General features: G+C 40.2%; 1 protein-coding gene across 1 annotated transcript in view; it reads left to right on the top strand.

Moving 5' to 3' along the window:
* The window catches only part of GALNT17 (polypeptide N-acetylgalactosaminyltransferase 17), a 442,868-nt gene that overhangs the window by 144,872 nt on the left and 272,197 nt on the right, over positions 1-25,799 (top strand). The window contains exon 2 of the mRNA XM_004439509.3: positions 6,972-7,155. Coding sequence (XP_004439566.1) covers positions 6,972-7,155 — 184 coding nt within the window. The remainder of the gene's footprint in view (positions 1-6,971; positions 7,156-25,799) is intronic.

Raw genomic sequence — 25,799 nt, 5'->3', positions numbered from 1 at the left:
TCTCTCTCTGCCAATTTATTTTATTCTCATTTTATCCCATTTAGTAAAATTTTATAATTTTCTTCCTATTGGTTAAAGTTATTTCTAGGTATACTGCAATATTTGTTGCTTTGATAAATAGAATTTTTTTGACATTACGTGTTCTAGTTGGTTGTTGCTGGAATACGAAACATGGTTAGCACACGATCCTCTACACGCCTCAGCCAAGGCATCCTGACTGAGGGGAAGCCCCAACTCCTGCCTCGTCTCTTTACCAGCCTGGAAGCACTTACTTCACTGATGGTCATCTCCAAGGTCACCAGGGCTCTTTTCACTGCCAGACCAAATGGCCTTTTCCAGGCTTGATTTCCCCATGACATTCATCAGTGCACACTCTCTGCTTCTTTATGAATATAAATATACTATATGTAGTCTTAATCCCTATTCTCTTAGTAGATGTTTTTATCATAGATATTTAATTTTCTTTCTTGACATCAACTATTCATTTTATAATAGATCGCTCCAGGTTGAATCTCCAGGTCTTATCTCTGTTCATCCCTGTACTCAACAGTTTTTAAGAGCTTTCTGTGCGTCAGGCCCTGGGGTGACCACATCCCTGCCCTTAAGGAGAATACGTGGACGTGGTACCGTAGGAGAAGTCCTCCCATGGGGATAGGTAAGATGCTGTATCTGTCAGGATCCCAGCAGGAAACAGATGGCACACTTAGAAGGGGTGATGGAAGAGAGTTTAGCAAAACATTTACAAGGGTTTGGGCAGAGTTAAGAGAAATCAACAAGGAATGACAAAGGATGGTGAATCACCCTAGAGCTAGCAACAGAGGAGGGAGCAGTGGCCCTGCCAAGGCCTGAAGGGGAAGGAGGAGGGAGCGGATAACAGAGCACAGGGTTAGCTGTAAGCCTAGGCTAACCTCCGAGAGGGCTGCCTGATAGTAACTGTGACGTAGAAGAACGCAGCCTCTACCAAAACACCGCCCAATCGGGAGGGAGCTGGGGGAATAAATACTCCAACCTCTCTCTCTTTCCATCAGTCTCCTCAAGGTGCCTCCTCTTGGTTGAACCCAACTCAAAGCCAAAAGGCAAGGGAACCTTTGATGCTGTCTACTTAGGTCTGTCTCCTGGGGCAGGAAGCAGGTAAAGAGGGTGGAGAGGGATCTGGAGAGAAACATGAAGAATGTTCGGTCTAGGTGCTACGGAATGACCAACCTCAATATGTTCTTCCTCCCTTTATCTTCAACTTCTTGCCCCTTGGCTCTGCAGTCTTCAGCTAAAAGAACTCAGGAGGCAGTGCCTGAAGGAGAAGGGAATCATGAGTCCTCCCAGGCCTGGTGCCAACCAGCCACCCCATTCTCTTCCCTCTCTCCTTTGCCAGTTGTGACTTCCATGCCTACAAGTTCATAACAGTCTGCAGCAGCTGCAGTTGCTTCTGGCCAAAGAGCAAAGGGCACTTTCAGAAAAGAAGGTTCCCTGGGTGCATGGAGTCATCCCAGCTTGCTCCACTGGCGACTTTTTCTGGCTACATGAAGACCAACTTGAATATTGTCACTGAACTTGAACTCCTATTTAACTTTGCCAGCAGTTTCTGGGGCCTGCTAAGTAAGCACATTAAAATCCAGTGAAAATTTTTGCTGCTTTGTTGAACCTTTGTGGCAGATTAAATTGGGGGGAAAATGGGAGCACATGGACCACAAAATATATAATTCATAGTTGTCACATCGCACTGTGAGGGATGATCTTGGAGGCTGCTAAGTGGGTGCCTTTCATAGTGGAAGAAATAATGCCACAGAAAGGGAAGAAAAATCTCACCGGGAACTGTCGTTCCTTGTGTGTCCTTGGTGGGATTAGCATGCGTTCCTAGTCTTAATTCCTGTGCCAATTTATAATAAATTCCGTCCCTGGCACTTCTGCCTGCAGTGAAAGGCTGTCCGTGCTGGGCAGGCACAGCTGAAATGCATTTTAGCTCCGAGGTGGCATTTAATGACTTGGAATTGGAAGCTATCTATTTAGACTGGACAAAAAGAGAAGCTGTATCGTCAAGGGAAGAAAAAGATGTGCTAACCAAACCACACGGGTGAAATAAGAGGAGGAATCAGATGCTTTCCACTGAAGCTGCTGAGTTAAGTTGAAGGGCAATTCTGCCCCATTCCGGTAGTCTCCTTCCTTGAACCCCGGACTCCATGCTGGCGAGAAAAACACAGAAGGCTGAGTTTGTGGCTTGTAAGAAAAGGCAATGAGTACTGGGTAAGGAAAAGAGAAAGCCAGGGTGAATGAGTAAAAGCACACAAAACAAGAAGAAACCCCACTGTTAGTGTCTCTTTATCATCTTTTTTTTGTTGCTATGCAGTATTTAATACGTTATATATATCACATGTATGTCAGGTAATAATCGTATAATGAATACTAGTGGTATCTACCTCCCAGCTTTGCAATGGAGCATTACCAATACCTGGGAGGTCATTTGTGTGTTGCTCCCCAGTCATAATCCACTGTCTGTGGATTTTTGCTGCTGTTTATAGTTTCATCACATAAGTTTTTATCTCTCAACTATATTTTGATTATTTTTTAAAACTTTGTATAAATGGACTTATATGCATTTTTGGTGCTTGCTTTTTGCTTTACATTGAGTCTGTGAGCTTCATGCCTTTATCTACAAGTTGTTCATTTTCACTGCCATATAATATTTCTTTTTATGTGTTTACTACCATTTATTTTACCATTCTTCATCATGTTTTCAATTCCAGGCTCTTCTTTCCTACAGGATTTCCTGGACAAAGCATTTGTGTGTTGGGGGGTGGTGGGAGGAATGTCTTATTCTGTCTCCATTACTTTCGGATGGTCATGTATTGCTCCTTCTGAGCCTCTGTTTCTTTATCTCTAAAGTGATCATGGTAATATCTACCCTGTCTGTCTAATAGAAAAATGGATGTAAAAGCATTAAAAAAATTTAAAGCCTAAACAGTGATCATCCGTGGGTGGAGAGAGAGTGGTCAGATGTATTTATGAAGAGAAGCAGGAAGCTTAACCGCTTGGTTCTTGTCGAGATGTTTCTCTGTTCTTTTAAGTCTCAGTTCCTTGAAGTCTTGAGGTTCAAATGTAGCTTCAGTGAGAGAGCGTGTGTATAGAGCAAAGAAGAAGTAAGTTTTGAAGTATGCAATTCCTACTTTAGATATGGTGGAAGTATACAAGAGGGAGTGTGGTCAGAGAACACTTCCTGAGCATTATCTGTCTGTCTCCTTCTTGCCAATCAACATCCCTCACTACCCCTCCAGCCCCCACCGGCTATTGTGGCTACAGGGTCTTCCATGCCGATGGCTGCCAGGTTCATATCTTGGACCTCCTCTGCGATCTGAACTTCCATTCTCCTGTGTTTCAGCTACCCCCCGAACATCTGAATGTCCCGTGGATGCTCCATATACCACGTGTAGAGAACAGAACTCATCTTCTCAAGCTTTCTTCTGTATGCCTTGTCTTTGTGAGTAGTGTTACCACCCTGTCCTCACACTGGAAGCCCCAGGCTCACTCACTTCTTCCTCTCTCTCACCCTAACACTTGTCTGTCTCCTGCTTTGTGATGGTATGTCTTAAATATTTCTCAAATCCCTCCTCTCCTTTTGATCACTACCACCAGTGTCTTAAAATGAGGCTGTTACCATCCTTTGTCTAGGCTTCTGCAAGAGCTCCAGAACTGGTCTCCTTATCTATCACAGAGCCCAGCTTTTATTCTCCTTTATATCTCTAACTACACCCAGAACACAGGTCTTATCTTCCTTTACTAGCCACGGAAACTTAACCAAATTACTGCGTTCTTGGACTCAGTGTCCTCATTTGTCAAGTAGGGATCATAATAATACCTTTCTCATGAGGTTGTTGGGAGCTAGAGGAAGCAGTAATAGAGTATACATAAAGCTCTTATCAGGGTTCCCAGCACACAGTAGATGCTCAATGAATGGTAGCTGTCATTATTGTTAGTGGCTGGGGTCTGTCCTTGTGCTCTCCACCTTCTAGGTAAAAATTACAAGCCATGCCTCAGGCCTTGTACTTTCCTTCTCCATGCTTTAGGCACCTTGTCACTTATAGATAAAAATCTAACCTCGAGGGAACCAGGGCCAAATAAAGACTTTTGTGGACCCTAGGCACTTTGGCCTTTATAAGTTTTTTCTTCTATAAAAAAAAAAAAAGTAAAAATTTTATTTTATGAATGCATTCTTCTGATTTAAAAAGAAATTTAAACGTTTTCCTGGGCCCCTAAAAGTATTGTGGGCCCTAGGCACTGTGTCTGCTGTGATGAATAGGTAAGTCTTCCCTGAAGGGAACATGTCCCTTCCCTCTCTCTTTTTTTTTTTGTCCAGACTTGCTGAACTTAGTTTGTCTCTCTCTTTCCCTCCCTCTCTCCCTCCTGCCCTCCTTCCTTCCTTCCTTGCTTCCTTCCTTCCTTCCTCCCTCCCTCCCTTCCTTCCTCTCTCTCTCCCTCCTTCCCTCCCATCCTCTTTCCCTCCCTCCTACTCCCTCCTACTTCCTTCCTTCCTTGCTGTCTGTCTTTCTTTTGTGTATGTATGTGTCATTCATTTTTGTTCTTTTTATTGCTTTCTTTGTTTCCTCTCTGCTTTTTCTAACTCCTTGGGATAGATGCTTACCTCATTAATTATCCATCTTTTCTTTCTCCCCCCTAATATATGTATTTAAAGTTATAGAGTTCCTTCCAATTATTGTTTTAGCACTATCCTACAAGTTTTGAGATGTCCTACTTCATGTTCTATCAATTTCATATATCTTCTAATGGCACTATGATTAATTATATGATTGTTTTAGAAGTCTTTTTAAATTGCCAAAATGTGTGGATTCTTTGTGGTATTTTTTATTGGTTTCTGTTTTTTTATTGCTTTATGTTCAAAGATGATGTGTAAAATAGGTTTAGACTTGTTTGTGGCCTGTCAATTATTTAAATGTTCCACATGCTCATGTAGATAATATGTACTTATTATAAAGTCAAGTGTAGGGTCCATTAGATCAAGCTTGTTAATTTTTTTGTTCAGTTCATCTGTATCTTTGCTAAATTTTTGTCCTTCTGATCTGTTGAGTACTGAGAGATGTGTTAATATTTCCCAAAATGATTGTGCATTTGTTGATTTCTCTTTGTAATGTGGTCTGTTTTTGTTTTATGTAATTTGAAGCTATGTTGTTAGGTGCGTGGTGATTTATACTTCTTAATAGCATTCTGCTGGATTATTACTTTTATCATTATGTAATGACCTTATTTATCCCCATAAAGCTGTTTGCTCTAAAGTCTGTTTTATCTGATGTTAATAGAGCCATCCCAGCTTTCTTTTGGCTAGTATTTGCCTGGTATATCTTTTCTTTTTATTTTTTTGTGAGGGAGATCAGCCCTGAGCTAACATCTGTGCTAATCCTCCTCTTTTTGCTGAGGAAGACTGGCTCTGAGCTAACATCTATTGCCAATCCTCCTCCTTTTTTTCCCCCAAGCTCCAGTAGATAGTTGTATGTCATAGTTGCACATCCTTCTAGTTGCTGTATGTGGGATGCGGCCTCAGCATGGCTGGCAAAGCGGTGTGTTGGTGCGCGCCCGGGATCCGAACTCGGGCTGCCAGTAATGGAGCGTGTGCACTTAACCGCTAAGCCACAGGGCCAGCCCTGGTATATCTTTTCTATTGGGATGGTGGCAGGCAGAAAAGATGTCAGAGTTCCTAAAGAACATAGTGGACAGTGGAAATGATTCTCTGGCAGAAAAATGATGTTCGCTTGAGACTGATTCTGAGATGCTTGCTCAACCTTTGCTTTTGGATTTTGGTAGCACAGAAAATAAATTTCTGTTTTTAGAGAAGCAGGAAAAGGGAACACAAGTCTTGTTGTTATGTGATGGAGGACCATCCTGTGACCAGAGCAGATTTGTTGTGCTTTGGCTTGCCTGGGGATGCCTTCCTGGGTGGTTTGGGTCCTCCTAGGCTCTGTGGGCTGCCCACTGTGAAAGCTAAGGGAGCTGTTTACATCTCTGGTCCGTGTTCTTCCTGCCAGTGGCAGCAATGAGACTTTTATGGATAAAGTGTCCTGTGTGTGTGTGTGTGTGTGTGTGCGTGCACGTGAGCATGCCTGAGTATGTGCTGAGTATCTTGAGCATTTGAAATGGCAAAGGGGAATGAGAGCCCTTAACAACAAGTTTTCTAGATGAGAAGTAAAACCTCCCATAACTCTAGGATTTAAAAATTGCCCATCAAACTGTTTATCGTATCGTGGAATAATAGGTATAAAGCTGCCACCATCCTGGGAACTTGCAATTGCTCATTGATGCTTATTACTCAGGCCTCCTACTCTACTTGGCACGGTTATCATCCTTATGGGGTTTTTGCTCTGTGATTTATTCTCAAACATTTTGTATTTCCTTTTGCCATTTAGATAAAATTTAAATAAAACCATTATGTAAAGAACTGTGTCAGACTGTTACACACTTTAGACTCATGGTAAAATCAATCTGTATGTCATTCTCTGTTCAAATGAAGCAAAATCACCTGCAGTTTGGCAGTTCCCATTCCTGGCTTTTCCTATGCTGTGTACTGAGTATCGCTGGGAATATCTAGCCTGGTTGTAACTGCCCCATTGAGAGAGGGAAATAGGCATGAATACTAGTCCCCATTCTGTCCCATTTCGGGCATCCTCCTTGGTCCGTGTTTCTCCCAGTTAAGGATCTATAGATCCCTATCCACCTAGTGCCCAAAAGGAGGGAGAGGCTCCTCATCGGTAACCAGACTTTAACCCCAGAACTCACAGTTGCCTTGACTTTCCTCTCAATATAAATGTGTTTAGGGCATATTTCTGGATTGATAAATTAAGGACATAATTTTTTCTGTGACAAGTAATGTTAAAATTTCTGTATCTGTATCAAGTTGAGCTGTATCTCAACTTGAATGACATATCCTGGTGTGTTGGTCTTCAAATAATTCTTTTTTCCCTTCCTTTTTCTAGGCTTATCCAAATCCCTTGGGCTCATTGAAGGTTATGGTGGGCGGGGCAAAGGGGGCCTTCCTGCTACCCTTTCCCCAGCTGAAGAAGAAAAAGCCAAGGGACCCCATGAGAAGTATGGCTACAATTCCTACCTCAGTGAAAAAATTTCACTGGATCGTTCCATTCCGGATTATCGCCCCACCAAGTAAGTTCTGATTCAGTCATTCAGAGGAGCTTGCTCCATCACGTGGCAGGGTGTAGACCCGAGTCTGTGACATTTTCTAGGTCATTTGTAACTAGCGGGGGAGCTTTTGTCTTAATCTCCTGCACAATCAATAAACTGAGTACTGTTGATTATGAAATATTAGCTAAATAAAAAATTTAAATTTTTATACAAGTAATCCAGAAACATATAGAAAGGTCCTCCATACAAAAAGTTTTAAATAAAAAACAAAAATCACCAAGATCTCATTACCTATAGATAGTGACTGGGAAAATCTTTGTGTATTGTTTTCCAGTCTATTTTCTGTACAGGTTATGAGCACATGATATATTATTTTTACCCTTTTTTCATTTAATATTGTTTCATGAGCACTTTGTGATGTTATTAATTATGATCATTATTTCCATTGTTGGAAATTTAGGTCATTTTCTATTTTTCACTGTTATAAATAGCACTTTGATGAATATCTTTCCACTCAAGTCTTTGTGTGTGTTGGTTTGATATTTACTTTCTTAATCCACACTTGCAGAAGTATAATCCTGAGATCACATTATAGGAATATTTTTGGCAACTCGAGAGACATCTTGTGATATTTCCCTCCAGAAAGTTTATAGCAATCTCTGCTCCTATTGGAATTTTCCTTGACCCTTCCAAAACTGGGTATTAGCATTTAAAAAATGCTTTGCCATGCTCATAGGTGATAAAGTACATCCTATGATTGTTTCAGTTTATGCTGTTTTGTTTGAGATTCTCACCTTTTAAACAGTTTGTTTGCATCTTGGTTGTCTTATGAAAGGCTTTTGTTCTGTGCGCTCAGATTTAAGAATTATTTGTCTTCTCTTTGTGAAATAGAGAAGAGAGATTGGTTATAGAATCAGGATCCTGGAGGAAAACCTATTTTCTAGGCGGGAGTCCACCTTGGCTTCTCTAACAGGTTCTTCGCCTTCTATTAGATTTGTAGTTTCTTTCTTTTTCCATTTAGAGAGTGCCCTTGCTTAGAGTAGATTATTTCTTTTTCAAATGGATTTTGTACAAATCAGTTAAATACCCTGGTTACTGAGAAAAATAGATTCAAGATAAAGAAAATTATCTTAAATGGATTTAAAATTGCAGCATTAGCCGAGAAACCTGTTAAATCTCTCTCTCTGCCTAATAAGCATATATTCATTTTGAATTGCTAGGAAAACATATATCACCCCTGTTGGAAGCTATTTTGTGTTCCTGGACTTTTGCTCTCAAAAACATCTGGCTGTTTTCATTTCCTGGTGCTCTCTGATTAGCCTTTCTTATTTGGACCTTGGCAAATAAACAGAGCCATATTTTTTCACTCCTATGGGAATGAAAATGCTTCCAACATGGATCTTACTGGAAACGGGTCAGTTGAACAAATATAAGTGGACACTCATTATGTGCCAGATGGTTTGCCCCACCCTAGAGGCGGAACATCGGATAAGACAGAGTCCTTGCTTACTTGTTTCTTGTCTAGGCGGGGAGACAGACATGCAGGGAGATCAGTTCAGCACAGTGCGGTCTACGTGGTGTGTGTCAGGCTGGAGATAGACACAGCATGTGCAGGGAGGATCTGGGAAAGTTTCCTGCTTGAGATGATGCCTGAGCTTAATCTTGAAGGACCATTAACAGTTGGAAAATTGAAGAGAGGAGAGGGATAAGGGTGGACCAGACAGGGGAACAGCAAGAGCAGAGTTGAGGGTGCAAATAAAAACATGGCGTGCTTAGGGAGGAATGCGTAGCTCGATAGTGCTCTGTAGTGTAGCATGGTGGCTTGAATATACATACCACTTACATCTGATCCCTCTTGAAACTTTACTAAGATGATAGTAAAGGACTAGAGAGGATGGCAACCTATATGGGACACGTAAACAGGTGATGACAGCAAGGAAGAGACACCTACAAAGTTTTGGAAAATGGGAAGAGGATGGATGAATGGTAATTGACATAGCAAACTGGATGAGGCTGAGACCCAACCTCCTGCATGTGGTGGAAAGTAGTGGTAAGAGCAGAAGAATGCAACCTAGTCACCCTTCAGAACCCAGGTACTTCTGAAGGCTGGGAGGTAGATTTGAATAGAAGGATTGCAGTTGTATCCCCAGATCCTTTCTCCAACTCTGCACAGCCAGAAACTGCCCTTCCCTACCTGATGGAATATGGGAGCTTTACTCTCTGGAGGAGGTGAACTCTTGGCTTTAGTTCATAAGATGTACCCAAGGATAGAGGATAAGGCTGTGTACTAAATGGGGACCCCCTCATCTTTATTACCCCTTCAGGTTTTCACACCCCCTGTGGTCACGAGTTTGAAGAATCCACTCAGAAGAAACCATCCAGACTTAGAAAAAGGCCGATAGATCTGATAGTTGGGATACCTGCCCCCAAAAGTGGTTGGGTTCTGCTCATTATCTATTAGGAAAGCATGCTGTTGTAAAGCTCCATCCATCTACACATAGCTGTCTTACTCTGAAATAAGGAAGGAGAGCCAGGATCCCTGGACATCTCAGGAGAGTCTCTGTTATAAAAGGCCTTAATAATAACAGCAATGGAAAAGGCATTTGGAGGAACCAGACACTACAAACATTAAAAGTATAGTTAATGACTTAGATAGATCATGGAATGTTTTGTTTTATTCACAAAACAAGAGCCAAGTGCTATGTTAAAGTAATAATCAGAGAATAAAAAAGAAATTTTGGAAGCTAAAAATAAGATAGAAATAAATAATTCAACAAAAGGTTGAAAGATAGCATTGAGGAAATCTTCTGAAAGAGAGAAAAAAAGAAATGAAAAACAGAAGAGAAAAGATTTAAAAGAATTTGATCAGTCCAGCAAGTTTAACATCAACTAATAGGAATATCAGAAAGAGAAGAGAGGAAACAGAGAGAAGAAAATCATCAAACAAATTATACAAGAAAATTTCCCAGAACTGTAGGACATGAGCTTTCAGGTTAGAAGGTCCCACGCAGTGACCACATGATGAATGAAAAGAAAAAAATTAAACCCACATTAAGAAATGTAAATGTAAAATTTTAGTACAGCCTAGATGAAGAGAAAGTCCTAAAAGTTTTCAGAGAGAAAATGTGGATCAAATACGCTTGGTATTGAGTTTCTCAGTAGTAACGTTAAATACTAGGAGACAAGTTGAAGAATTATTTTCAACTTAGAATTCTATAGTCAGCCATAAAATACTTTGTACCGAGAGCAAGCACAAAGTAAATACATTACATTTATGTAGAGTCTCAACAATTTTAACTTCCCTGCATCTGTTTTTAGGAAGCTACTCAAGGATATACTCTAGTAAAACAAAGGAGTAAAGTAAGAAAGAGAATGACAATAGGATGGAGGAGACAGGGGATTCAAACAGGAGAGTACTAAAGGCAGATCCTGGAAAGATAATGAAGGGATGTTCTGGGGTTAACATTCCAGGGTGACAGCTGTGTAGCTGACCAAGAGATCAATCATGCCATCTTGGAACAAGAGGATGGAGGGCTGCAGGAGGTATGTCTCCAAAGGGGGCTGGGAGATAGAATTATTTGATTACCTGGTGTTATTGACTGAATTAAGAAGATTCATCATTATTTTTATTTTTTTATTGAGGTATAAGTGAGATAAAACATTATATTAGTTTCAGGTGTACAACATGATTCGATATTTGTATGCATTGCAAAGTGACCACCACATCCATCATCATACATAGTTACAGATTTTTTTCTTGTAATGAGAACTTTTAAGATATACTTTCATAGCAACTTTCAAATGTGCAATGCAGTATTATTAACCATAGTCACCATGCTGTACATTACATCCCCATGACTTATTTATTTTATAACTGGAAGTTTATACCTTTTGACTCCCTTCATCTGTTTGACCCACTCCCCAGCCCCAGCCTCTAGCAACGACCAATCTGTTCTCTGTATCAATGAGCTTGTTTTTTTTTCTTTTAAGAATCTTCATATAAGTGGGATTATGTGTTATTGTCTTTCTCGCTCTGACTTATTTCACCTAGCATAATGCCCTCAAGGTCCATCCACGTTGTTGCAAGTGGCAGGGTTTTGTTCTTTTTTTAAGGCTGAATAGTATTCTATTGTATATATACACCACATTTTCTTTATTCATTCATACATCAATGGACACTTAGGTTGTTTCCATATCTTGGCTAACGTAAATAATGCTGTAGTGAACATGGGAGTGCATATATCTTTTCGAATTAGTGTTTTTGTTTTCTTTGGATAAATACCCAGAAGTGGAATAGCTGGATCTTGTGGTAGTTCTATTTTTAATTTTTTGAGGAACCTCCATACTGTTTTCCATAGTGGCTGCACCAATTTACATTCCCGCCAACAGTGCATAAGAGTTCCCTTTTCTCCACATTCTCGCCAACGCTTGTTATTTCTTGTCTTTTTGATAATAGCTATTCTAACAGGCGTGAGGTGATATCTCATTGTGGTTTTGATTTGCATTTCCCTGGTGATTAGTGATGTTGAACATCTTTTCATGTACCTATAGGCCATCTGCCTTCTCTGGAAAAATGTCCATTCAAATCCTCTGCCCATTTTTTTAATAGGATTGCTTGTTTTTTTGCTATTGAGTTGTATGAGTTCTTTATATATTTTGGAAATTGAATCCTTATCAGATATATGACTTGCAAATATTTTCTGCCATTCAGTAGGTTGTGTTTTCATTTTGTTGATGGTTTTCTTTGCTTGATGTAGTCTCACTTGTTTATTTTGGCTTTTGTTGGCTTTGCAAGATTTTTTTTTTTTTTACCATTCTTTCAGAAAATTTGAGACTGAATTAGTGGTAGACAGAAAAAAAAAGCTTGTGAGAAAGCAAAGCAATTATTCACTACAGAAAAAAACAAAAGTTCCTCAAGAAAGGAATTGCAATTTCATATACTCTGTGGCTCAGCTGTGAACAATATAGTCATACAAATGTAAATATTGGATATTTATTTAACCGCAAATTATGGTATAACTATATTGGAAGAAGGAGGAGGCGAAATGTGTGTGTGAGGTGTGCATAGTATAAGAAAGTTAAATTTTCATCTTCGGAAACCAAAAATCAATTTAAAATACCTAAAATTTAAACATGAAGAAATAGTAACATTGTTATTTAGAAACATGGAGCTTACAGAAATGGGATGAGATTGTGTATGTTTTGTTTTAATAAAATAAAAGTTTAATTAAGCAATAAATGTAAATCTATACAAAAAAATTAAGTGCAAGATAGGAAGGGTAAAAGTATGGTAGAAGAAAGCGTTGGAGAACTAGGTTGAATGACGCGACCACATTTGCATTTTTAGATTATTCTGGCAGCTATATGGAGAATGAATTTGAAGGTGGAATTAGAGATGAATTTGAGAGCTTGCCTACAGGTCATACATGGTAACCAGAGGCACCATTGTAAATTCTAGACTCTACAGCAAAAGTTACCAAATTAATCTTTGTTAATTGCAAATTAATCCTTGTCATCAGAGTGGCAAGTGCCTTGTCTGTAGAAGCTGCTTCTCTGACATTTGAGCCCTAGGGATGTGAAAGGACGCAGCTGTCTGGGGCCAGAACAGTTTCCTTCCTCCAGTGCCGTCCAAGCCCGGAAGAAATTATCCCCCAATGGGCAAGATCCTTTTGGTGAAGCCCCCCAAAATCTCTCCCAAGTTTAAAGGATTTAATTGGCTAATTTCATTGCAATTTTATACAGAACCTCAAGTTGCTTTAATTCTTATTGTTTTATTATGGTAATACTCTTGAGAAAACTCTTTCTCATACATATGAATGAATTTTTAGGTAGTAGTGGGATTAACCATTTGTTTGTCATATTTCATGCAAATGGATTCCAAAATGTTGTTTTTTGTTTTATTTTAATTCTGTGATTTTTTTTTTTCTTCCACGGGACAGATATTTTAAATTTGTATGAACCCCAAACTGTCAATCTTTCCATTTTCATTTCTTCACTGCTTTAAAGCTGAGAAAGAGATCCTCTCTCAGAATGCTTATATTCTATTCTGTTTCGTGTTGCTTTTCCATTACTCTTATGTTTCAATCCTCCATTCATCTAGAGTTTATTTTGGAATATGGTACAAGGTATATATCTTTTGTTTCAAGTGTCTGTCCATTTTTTTCGAAGGAGCTTTTTCAAAAAAATATTGTAAATAACTCTTCCCTTTCTTTTATTTGGAGGTGTTAAATGTAATACATTTTATGCTTTATATTTTTAAAGAATTTTTTTTTCAGGAAGATTGGTTCTGAGCTAACATCTGTTGCCAATCTTCCTCCTTTTTTTCTCCCCAAAGCCCCAGTAGATAATTGTGTGTCATAGTTGTACATCCTTCTAGTTGCTCTGTGTGGGACGCCGCCTCAGCATGGCTTGATGAGCGCTGAGTAGGTCCGCACCCAGGATCGGAACCCATGAACCCCGGGCCACAGAAGTGGAGTGCGAGAACTTAACTGCTACACCACCGGGCCAGCCCCCATTTTATGCTTTTTATGTGTATAAGTGGGCTTATTTTCTAGGCTCTATGGTATTCCTTTGGTCTATGTTTATTTTTTTCTTTGTTTTTAAAAAATTATTAAAAATGGCTTTTGACTGATGTCTCCAATCTGCCAGGCACTGTGCTGGCAGCATGGAAGGGGCAAGGTGTGTCTCAGCCCCCCAGGAAATTAAAAAGAACGTGGGGTAGTTGACTCTTGATAGTCCTTTGGCTTGCTTTCAGAGGGCCTTAGAAAAAGATAAAGGAATGAGCAGTTATGAGAGAGTCAAAGGGCAGTGCAGAGGTGAGCTTGGTCTTAATGGTGAGTAGGAATGTTCCCTCTAATGAGAAGGCAGGGCATTTAAAGGAGAGCACAGCATATGCGGGAGGGCTGGAAACGTTCATGGATTTCGAGGTTAGGGGAACAGCACAAAAACTTTTGGCTGGAACATAGAGTTTCCAGAGTGAATTGTGGAAGAAGAGGTTGGAGAGGAAGGAGGGGGCCAGATTGTGAAGTGCCTCATATGCTAGCCTGTGGTAGGTGGGGACGTTATTGTTGTCAATGGACACCAATGAAGGACTTGAGGCAATATGGTATTATTGTTCTAATCTCTTTTTAAAAAATAATGATTAACTGTGGCAGAAATGTAGAGGATAGGTCAGAGGAAATAGAGGCTAGTAGCAGGATGGCTAAATATAAGTCTCTTCTCCATCCACCCAACGTGTAGAATGTCAACTGTGTGCAAGGCATTGCCCAACAGGGAGAAGAGAAAGCCTTCTAATAATACAGTGAGGGTTTTATTATTTTCATGCTGCTTTCATGGCAGTTATTTCTCTGTGACAAGCGAAAGACTAAGCAGGGATGGAGGGGAAAGGCTAGATTCAAGAAAACCTTTCTGAGAATCAGCAAGATGAAGCAATTAATTGGATATGGATGAAGGGGGTACAATCAGAAGTTTCTAGCTTGGGAGACAGAGTGGAAGTAATTTCATTAACTGGGAGAGAGAATCCTACAGAGGTTCACATTTTGTGGGGAAGATAGCAGTTCTGCTTGTCCAGGGTTCCTCATAGTTATGATTTTCTTGAGGTAACCACATGAGACAAATCTGTCCAGCTTTATTCATTATTTGGCTATGTGTATGCAAGTGACAAGGTAATGTTTGGTGACACCAGAAGCCAGACAAGTCTTTATAAACCCCCCACTCCTTTCCCTTGCTGAGATACACTATTCTATATCATATCATGGTATATTAATTATCTGCTTGCCCAATTATCTCATAATGTGGGGGAGGGACCACCTAGCAGCATGGAAATCTGTCTGTGCTTATTAAAGCCACTGCAGAGATTCCTACACACATTTTATGGCTTGCCTCCTCCTCCCAGACCGTGTAGGTAATTTATGGGCAGTTTCTACTGCTGTTATCTTCAATTTCTCCTTTGGCCTCCTGCTTGTAAATCCGGATGTCAAGTTTCTTTGGAATTCGTTTTGCTTCACTCCGAAAGTCTCCTCTTTCCTTTATTGCCACAAATTCTAACCTCTTATATTCCAACCGTGTCTTCTTTGGACACATGCAACGTGAGAAGTCTGCGGACCATCTTCATGTTGTGTCCAGTGGACAGCTGCATGTTTGGGTCCGGAGGTCAGGAATGCTGTCAGGGCTGACTACGGAGGTTTGGGAATCATCCAAGAGCAGGGGGTATTTTAGGTTGAGTCTGTTTGCATGTGTGAGTTGTGTGTGTATGTTAGTTATGGTGTTATAATTTAGTGAAGTGAATCTATTGATTGAGTCAAGACTCAACTCAAGTGTTCCCTCCTCTGTGAAAAGGAAACATCTGATTAGTGAAGCTGTACTGGGCTTTTTTTTCCTGAATCATTCCTCTGATGATAGATATCCTGTGTCTCACAGGTTGGTTTTCGAATAGAGTGAAAGCGCCTTAAAGAAGGTCAAGAATCCTATGTTAAACTTTCTCATTTACAGACGTGGGCACAGAGGGTAGCTGTCCAATAAATATTTGTTGGTTGGAATAATAAATACGTGCGTGCTTAGGAGTGTCTCTGAATCACTAACCACAATAATCATTCCCTTTTATTGACTGCCTTTTATGTTTTTGTCACTGTGCTACATGTTTTATTGATCTCATTTGAATTTAACTGCTCTCCGAAGTAGCCGTTACCATGTTGGTTTTATAAATGAGGAAAGGGAAGTTTGGAGAGGGTGAGTGACCTGCCTGAGGTCACACAGCTAGGAAGTGCGGGAGCCTGGGTTCAAACTCAGCTGTGTGTGTGTCTTCAAGGCCTGAGCACTTTCCCCCACATCGGTGCCCTGCCTGTCCTTCCATATCTTGGAATGGAACCCTCTACTCCACACTGGTATTGCCAGTCGAGCAAGACATTCTGAGTCTTAGAGACAGGACAGTTTCTTTGGGGAATTGTGTGTGTGTTCGTGCATGTGCGTGTGCATATACTTCCTTCGTTTTCTCCTCTTGGTCCCTTTTACCCCTTCCAACTGTTAACAAATTCCACTACTAAAGGGGCTGTTTCTTGAATTTGATTAACTGCTGCCCATTAAGGCCTCCTAGTGTGTAGTGTCACATAGTTGAAACCTTCTTTAAGGGATATGGTATGTTTTTGTAAAACTCAGGAAAAATAGTGTAGTATTATTAGGTTTCGGAATTGTCTTACCGTAGAGTTGATTTAACCTCGAGGCACAACCAGGAGGAACTTCTTTTGCCAGAGTGGGTCCTCACCCAGCTGTGGGCTGGTAGAGAGATGGGAAATATGCAAGTGGGGGTGTCCTCCCTTTGATTATGTGAGGGTGATAATTCTTGAAGTATTTGTGGGTGAATGTTGAGCCTGCTTTGGTAGGTTGCCTAGGTCTGAAGAGTGTGTCTGGGCCACTTAAAACCTTAATGAGAGAGTTTTTCATAGCAGTCAAGAGCACAGACTTGGAAATCCGAGTTCTAATCCCAGCTTTGCCTCTTACTAGCTGTGAGACCTTGGGCAAGCTATCTAACCTTTTTGTGCATCAGCTTCCTCATATGTAAAATGGTGATGTAATGATATCTGCTTCATAGAGTTGTTGTGGGGAGTAAATCAATTGTTACATGTGAACTGCACAGACTAATCGACCAGGCATTAGTCTCAGCCCTTTTCATGTATTAATGATATCTGATCAATAAATGTTAGCTGTGATTATTTTATCTATTTAATTTTAAAAATATTGCTACATTTTTTTTGAGGAAGCTTGACCCTGATCTAACATCTGTTGCCAATCTTCCTCCTTTTCTCCCCAAAGCCCCAGTAGATAGTTGTATGTCACAGTTGTACCTCCTTCTAGTTGCTCTATGTGGGATGGCCGCCTCAACATGGCTTGATGAGAGGTGCGTAGGTCCGCGCCCAGGATCTGAACTTGTAAACCCCGGCTGCGAAGCGGAGCGTGCAAACTTAACCACTACGTCACCAGGCCGGCTCCTGCTGCAATTATTTTTAAAGATCCTTCTCCGTACATATCCCCTTATCCTTAAAACACCTTGCACGTAATGAGGGAATCTTCAGGAAAGAATCTACCTGAAAAGTGGGGTACAACTGTGTGTCTCACTCTAATATGGAAAACTCAAGTGTAGGGTAATGAGCATTCCCTTGTCCCCAAGTCCACACGGAAATCCAGGGGACCCAGCCTGAGACGGACGTCAGGCAGTGGTGAGTGCCTGGGAGGGGCATGTTTGCTTCCTAAGGCTCTTCCAGGCCGGATCAGAAGGCTCAGCTTTGGAATTCACCACAGCTTCCGTATTAAGGAAGGTCGGTCCAGGTGTTCTGAGGGCACAGGAGAGTTTGTGACAGCCGGTGGGCTGGGGTCAGCTGCCACCTGCTTCTGTTTTGCCCTCAACAATAGTGGTCAGATCAAAAACATAGTATGATATGTGTTCTTACTCTTTCACAAATTGAGATGATTTTTTCCCCGCATATTAAAATAATTTTTCCATGAAAAGGGTTGAATATTAAAAAGCACATTTTAGAGTGTTTCTCAAAGTGAGTTCTTTGGAGCTTGCTAAAAATGTAGGTTGCTGGGCCCTGCGGAGTTCCTGGTCTGAAGTCTTGGCCTCTTTCCATGAGTTAATTCCTTATGTTGAGAACCTCTGAACTGGTATGGAGAGTGTAGAAAGATCAGGCATTGTCCAGCTGTGGCCTTGTCTGCAGAATTCCTGTGTTCTCAGCAAAGGTTTGATTTTTGAGACTTTCTGTGAAGCTGCTCTAATGCATAGAGCTTGGCTGGGCCTCAGAGGCTGACCGTTGGCTGGGGGCAGCTGGGAGAGGGCGGAGGGAGAGCTGCCTCGTCTTCCAGGCTGTGCGGGGGTCTGGGCAGCACAGAGAAAACCTTTTGTTGCCTCAATCATGCTCCTGTCTTAATGTCCCCAACTTGTCTAGTCAGGAGGCAAATGGCTCAATTTTAGTCATCATCTCCTGCCTGTTATGAAAAGATGGCAATCTTGGAATAAATATGATTATTCAAACAGGAGTCTGGAATGTTCTTTGGGTAAAAGCATCAGCAGTTGTGAAAGTGAAATGTAGAAGCTCCTACAGGGCCCGCATCCCTGCTTACTTCCAGGCATCAAGTCTCCCTCCATCACTGGTTCTCAGCCTTGACCGCACATTGAAATCACCGGGGGAGCTTTTACCTTTGGGACGCCCAGTCTCTACCTCAGAGTAGACTCTCTGGAGTGGGGCACAAGCATCACTATTAAATTTTTCTTAACAAGCCCCCCAGGTGACCCCAATGTCTCATGAGATTGAGAACCAGCGGGCCTATCATGTTTCTGGAAGTGTGGTCCTTGCATTTGAATCACCAGGGCCGCTGGTTAAAAATGTCAAGTCTTCGGCCCTCTTGTAGAGTTGGTAGACCAGAACGGGGGCTGTAAATCTACACCTTTCAGAAGCTTCCGGAGATGCTTCTTGTTAAATTTTGAGCATCCTGGGGCCCCACTGTTTCCTGAGATTCTCCATGTGTGGAGGCAAGTGGAAGAGGAATGAGGGTCAGGACAGGGCAGGGTTCCCACACTGGGGAAGTTACTGTCATTTGTTGTTGTGTTACTGTGTCACTTCCCTTCCTCCCCACTGATTCCTTCCCATCCTGTATTCTCGAGTGCATTCATTTATTTAATAAATGCAAATGAATAGAAATCAACCTCATTTTGAATTATTTTCCTTTTAGAATTTCATTATACCCCATGAAATGGTTGTAACTCGCAGGGGTATTTCAAACATAGATGGAGAGTAGGAAGATAAATATGAAGCCGAGATACTATTAGCACTGTAAAGGGCATCATAAAAATGATGGGGGTCAACGACTTAGCTAATTTTTAAGAAAAGATTCTTGCTTCTCCTAGAGGCAGTACCAGGCTGGTTGCCCAAAAGTTTATGAATTGGCAAAGTTAATTTAATCTTTTATTGGGACCTGAAAGGATTCTCATCTAAATGCATTAAAATGAGGCTTTAGAAAAGATTCCCCTCCGTTTCTGTTCTGGACAGCTTTCTGGTCACGTTTCAATTTCTTGCATGGGGAACTTGAAATCAGTGGGTAGAAACCAATGTGAACCTTGTCCTATCTATGCAAATGGATCTGCTCTGTGGCCTGTTTACAACCTTCAGGGTCATTGAGTTCCAAATTCATGTTCCCCAGAGGGAGATGTGACTATGGGAAATGGAATTCTTGATTTATAACCTTAAATCAAACCAACGTTGGGACTTACAGCAGTATAAGTCTTCTGTAGCCCTCTGACACTTTATGTAAGGGTGGTTGGCACTCAAAAACTGTAGGAGAAGAGCTCACCTTGTGTAATACTCAGAAATTCCCGTAATGCCTGTTACTGGGGCTCTAGACTTGGAACCTGCAACCTGTATGTTTCGAGGGGATTACCCTGCCTGTCCAGTCCCACTACCCCTCACTCCAAGTGCGCTCTGAGTTACAACAAACTCAGACAGACACACACATACACCCACTCACACGCACATGTGCACACAACCACACCACACACCCCTACGAGAAACATGAGCCTGGTGTAGGCTGCCTGCCACATCCCACTCTGACTTGTCCAGTGGATAGTTACGTGAAATACTTTCCTGAAAACATTTGTTTCTCAGCCCTGAATATAATCAATAGAGACATACGTCTCTGCAATCCCAACGTCGTTTTTATGCGTGGAGTTCTTCATTGTTGTTACTCTGTGAGTAGAGTAAACATCTCCCAAGAGGCAGCAGGGGAGTGCCACAGTGCTTTGTAACAAGGTGAGATTTACAGCGCCATAAGAGCTGGGGGATGAATAAGGCTTCTGGTGGAATGAATGGGCGAAATGGGCTAAATTCAGGTATTAATGAGAGTGCTACGTGTGCACTGCAGAGGGAGACAGGCTCATCAGTATTACAGAGGGAATGTCCTTTGAGTTAATTTAGGAGAAATTCTGATCAGCCAGCAGAGCTTTGAAGAGGGATGCAGGAAAAAGAAGACTGTGGCATATGGAGAGAACATATTTGTTCTTGGAAAATCAGTAGAAAATGTTTAATGTCATCATCACCTCATTTGCATAAAAATAGTCATATGCAGCAAACCAAATGAAAGCAAAAGAAGACATGATTGAACCAATGCTGTTTGAGTTTCATTTCATTATGAATAACATAAATAATTCAATTGAATAAATAAATACAAAATTGCTTCAAGTAGATGTACTGCAAATTATTATTCCTTGGAAATTCTTTTAATGGTGCATGTTATGTTGATGAAGTCATGTCATATGCCTTCATGGCTGTATGCTTGACCCTTGATAATAATATTGAGCTCTCTGTAACTCTCAAATATTTTATGGACACAAATGATTTTTTTAGTAGCACAGTCCTATTCATAACATGACCTGGAAGGAGTTTAATAAGCCATGGCTTATCTTCATTGTGGTGAATACAGTCCCACTCTGCATGTGGGTCTGCTTAGCAATAACTGATAACCGGAAGTTTGATGTGTCTTGGACCATGCTATGCTAAATACACAATTCTTAGTAAATATTTGGAACCCTGGTAGCAGAAGTAGAGCTATTGTTTTTGTCTTTCAAAGTCTGTTCAAGAAAATTCTTGTGTAAGTATAAATTGTGGTATGGAAAAAATTGATGGAATTTATTAGTTAATTGATTTCAACAAACATTTTCAAGGGCTATGTAGATAGCCCTGGGCAGGTACTATGGGAGTTATAACAGATGTGTATGACACAGTCCTTGTACTCGTTTGAATTATTCATTCACTCAGTAAATACTTATTGAACAGCTTCCGTGTACCAGGTACTACGTTGGATGCTAAGATTATAATGGGAGACATAATAAACTGGGAAAAAGTAAATGCAAGATAATTATAGATTGTGCTAAGTGCTTGGAAGTAAATAAACAGGATGCTAATATATAGAGTAACTGGAGATGAGGGTGTACTTTAGAGAAGATCCACTGAGGAAGTAGAGGAGATGAGGATGAGCCAGCATCTCAAACACCTGGCAGAAAAACTCTCCTGACAGAAAGAACCCTGAGTATGGAATGGGTTGGCTTTGTTGAGGAACTGATAGGAGATACTGGCAAATGGTTTGAGGAGAATGGAAAGACAAATAGGAACCAGATAATGCAGGACTGTGGGCAATGGTAAGGAATTTAGGGTTTATTCCAATGGCAATAAAAGTGGCATTTGGGGTTGAATAGTGTGCCCCTCCAAAATTCTGTCTGGAACCTTAGAAGATGACCTTATGTGGAAATAGGGTATTTGCAGATGAATTAGTTAAAATTAGGTCCTACTAGATTAGGGTGGGCCCTAAATCCAAGATGACTGGCCTCCTTATAAGAAGAGGAGAGACACAGAGACACAGAGAGACACAGAGGGAAGAAGGCTGTGGGAAGACAGAGGCAGAGATGGAAGTGATGCATCTACAAGCCAAGGAATGCCCCAAATTGTCAGCCATCTCCAGAAGCTAGGAAGGGGCAAGGATGGATTCTTCCCTAGAATTTTCAGAGCATGGTCCTGACAAACACCTTGATTTCGGACGTCCAGCCTCCAGAACTGTGAGAGAATAAATTTCTGATGTTTATGACAGCCCTAGGAAACTAATATTAATAGTAATGGAAGCCACAGGAGATTTGATATAGGAAAGTGTCGTGATCTGGTTTTTACTTGTAAAAGATTATTCTGAATACTGTTGGAGGATGGGCTGTAGAGGGCAAGAGCAAAGCAAGGAGTCCAGTTTAGAGGATAGTTCAGGCGGGAGATAATAGTGATTCCAACTAGGGTTCTTGAGATGGAGAAAAGAAGACAAGATTTATGTTGGAGGTAATCAAGGAAGACTACTGGATTTTAGATGGAAATCTATGGGTGAATGGTAGTGCCATTTACTAAGGTGAGGAAGACTGAAGAACAAACAGATTTGGGGAGATATTTAAGAATTCTGCTTTGGACATGTTAAGTTTAATTTGACTTTTAGTAATACAATTGGGGATATCAAATAGGTGATTGAACAATTTATGAATCTGGAGCTCAGAAGGTTGGGGTTGGAGATATACCTTTGGAGGCATCAGCATAGAGATGGCCATCAAAGCTGAGACCATTAAGGAGAGCTGGAGATGAGGCAAGGCCTCAGGATTGAGTGCTGTGTAACTCCAAGATTTAAAGCATAGAAAGATGAGAGGAATTTAGCAAAAGAGGGGAACGAACAGATAATGAAAAAGAAAGAAATTCAGAAGAATGTAGTGACATGGAAGCAAAAAGAGGAGAGTGTTTCCAGAAGAAGGGAGTGGTCACTAGCCATGAGTGGTACTGAGATGCCAAAAGAAGTGTTCAGTGATTTGGTAACAAGAAATTAGTTGATGATCTCAATAAGAGTTCCGTCATGCGCCACATAATGATGTTTTGGTCAACAATGGACCACATATATGACAGTGGTCCCATAAGGTTACTACCATGTAGACTAGGTGTGTAGTAGGCTGTCCATCTAGATTTGTGTAGGTACTGTAGAGGAGGAAGAAATTTTCCTCTACCCTTCTAGGTTCTTCTGGCTGATCTAAGAATTAAATTGACAAGAAACAGATTAACAGGAGAAAAACAAACAAAAATTTGATGACATGTATACATGGGGGGAACTTAGGGAAACCAAATAGCTTGCCAAAATGGCAGGAGCCCTCACCTTAAATACCATCTTCAGCTAAAGATAAAAGAAGATGTTGGGGGTGGGGAGAGTCAGGGACTTCAAAGGGAAGGAAGGCAATTCACAGATAGGTGAAAAGGAGCAAAAGTATGGAAAACAAGTGTTTGGCCACGTGGAAACAGAAGGGGAGCCCAACAAATGGGCTTTCCTAGGTTCCTCCCTGTCTACCACCTAGTTCATGTTATGCTAAGGTGATGGTTCACTACTTGAGACAGATTTTTTTATCTGAATTCTTTTAGACAGTTAAGGAGGAGGCAACAAGAAAAACTTTGAGTCTTTTGTTTCTTAAGAAGAATCAGCCTAAAATAATCCTCATGTTAAAGGGATGTGTTTTGGGGTGGCAAATTTTGTTCCCCTTCAATACACTCTGATGCTTGCACAACTATGAAATCGCCTAATGATACATTTCTCAGAACATATCCCCATTGTAAGTGACACACGACCGTGTTCAACCCCAAGGGGGGTTGGTTAAGGAGTGAATCGGAGGGAGGAAATGGAGAGAGCAAGTTGACTACTCTAGATGAATTTTATTGTGAATGGGAGAAGAGTTATGGGGTTGCAATGGAGGGCTTTGGGAATCAAAGGAGGTTGTTATTATTATCATTATTGTTTGTTAATTTTTATTTTGACATAACTTCAGACTTATAGAAAAGTTGCAAGTATAGTACAAAAAATTCTCCGTACACTTTACCCAGATTCTGCAAGTGTTAACATTTTACAATATTTATATCTTTCCAAATGTACATATTTTTTCCTGAATCATATGAGAATAAGTTGCAGCCATGATGCTCCTTTCCCTTTAAATACTTCAGTGTGTGTATCCTAAGAACGAGGACATTCTCTTGCATAACCACAGGACACTACAATAATATTACCTGTCTACAGACCTTATTCAGATTTCATCAATTGTCTCAGAAATGTCCTTTATAGAAAAAGAAAGTCCTAGATTGTGTATTACATTTATTTGTCATGATTTTTTGTTTTGAAACAATCCTTCAGTATTTCTTTGCTTTTCATGACATTGACATTTTTAAAGCCTACAGTCCAGTTATTTTGAAAAATGTCTCTCAATTTGGATTTCTTTGTTTCCTCGGAATTAGATTTTGGGTTATGCTGTTGTGCAGGAATACTACAAAAGTAATCTGTTCGTCTCAGTGCATCTTATGAGGATGCATGTGGGATCTATTTGTTTCATTACTGATAGTGTCAATGTTGATCACTTGTTAAAGGTGGTGTCTGCCTGGTAGTCAGTTACACTTCCTGATCCCTTCAGTACAATGCTAAATTAGTAGAGTGAATGGGCACCCTTGCCTTGTTCCTGACCTCAATAGAAATGCCTCTAGTGTTTCCCCATTAAGTAAGGTGCCGGCTTTATGACTATGGTGTAGTTATTTACCATATTAAGAAAGTATCCATCAACTACTGTTTTCTTGAGTTTTTTATTAGGATGAGTTGAATTTGTTAAAGGCTTTTCAGTATTTTCAGTATTGATACAGATAATCATAGATTTTTTTCCTCTCCATATCTATTAATATTCTGTATGATATTATTGTATTTCCTAATATTGAATCAAATTTGCCCTGGAATAAATTCCACTAGGTCATGGTGAATTATTTTCTTAATGTGATATTCCCTAACATTTTATTTAGAACTTTTACATCAGTATTTGTAATTCTCTCTCCCTCTCTCTTTTTGTGATGTTCTTAAGAGGTTTAAGTATCAATGCACTATAAAAAGAATTAGGAAGTTTTCTTTCCTTTTCCATGGTCTGGTACAATTTACGGAGCATTATGACTATCTGGTCTTTGAAAATTTGGTAGAATTCACCTGTGAAACCATCTGGTCCTGATGGTTTTTTATGTGGTCATTCCTTGGTGGTTTTCTCTATTTCTCTTGGGGAAATAGGTCTGTTAAAGGCTTCTGTTGCTAATGGGGTCAATCTTGGCAAAATGCTTTTCCCTAGGAAATTATCCATTTCATCTAAGCTTTTAAGTTTATTTGCACAGACATCTGCAGATTAGTCTCTCTCTCTTTTTTTTTTAAATCTTGGTTCTGGTCTGGCCCCATGGCCTAGTGGTTAAATTTGGCAAGCTCCGCTTTGGCGGCCTGGGATTCGGATCCTGAGCGTGGACCTACACCACTCATTGGTGACCATGCTGTGGTGGCAACCCACATACAAAATAGAGGAAGATTGGCACAGATGTTAGGTCAGGGTGAATCTTCCTCAGGGGAAAAAAAAAAAGAGGAAGATTGGCAACAGATGTTAGCTCAGGGTAAATGTTCCTCAGCAAAAAAAAAAAATCTTGTTTCAATGGTTATTTTCCCCTTTGATTTCTTATTTTATATATTTACACTTTCTCCTTTTTTTTTTTGATTAAATTAGCAAAAGTTTGTCTTATTTTGTTACTTTTTAAAAACTAGAATTTTGATTTATTAATTAGATCTTGTATTTGTCTCTTCTCTAACTCATTGACTTCTGCTTTTATATTTTTTATTGCCTTCCTTGTATTTCCTTTTGGCTTACTTTGTTGTTCTTTTTCTAGCTTTCTGAGCTGCTAATGCAATTCAAGGATTTTTATTGCTAAAAGTTTTTAATGCTTTGAATATTCTTCTTATTGCTTGAAGGTTTCCCCTGATTTGTTTGTGTACTGTTTTCTTTATCATTATGTTTTAGAAATTCTTTAATTTTGGTTTTTATTTAGCCTGGACTCAAGATTTGTTCAGTAGTTTTTTAAAATTTTCAAGTAGATGGCTTTAAAAAAATTATTAATAATTTTTAGTTTTATCGAATTGTGATCAGAGAGTGTTGTTTGTAGTATTTCTATTTTATGGAATGTACTGATGTTTCCTTTGTGATTACTTTTTTACAACTCTCCCTTTGAGGTTGAGAAGGAAGTGTATTGCCTATTTTCTGGGAGTAAAGTTTGCTGCATATT

This window comes from Ceratotherium simum, chromosome 26 (genome assembly GCF_057802395.1).
Source record: "Ceratotherium simum simum isolate JZ-2026a chromosome 26, ASM5780239v1, whole genome shotgun sequence".
Lineage (NCBI taxonomy): Eukaryota > Metazoa > Chordata > Mammalia > Perissodactyla > Rhinocerotidae > Ceratotherium > Ceratotherium simum.
The sequence above is the reverse complement of the archived record's forward strand: the minus strand, read 5'-3'. Positions and strand labels throughout refer to the sequence as shown.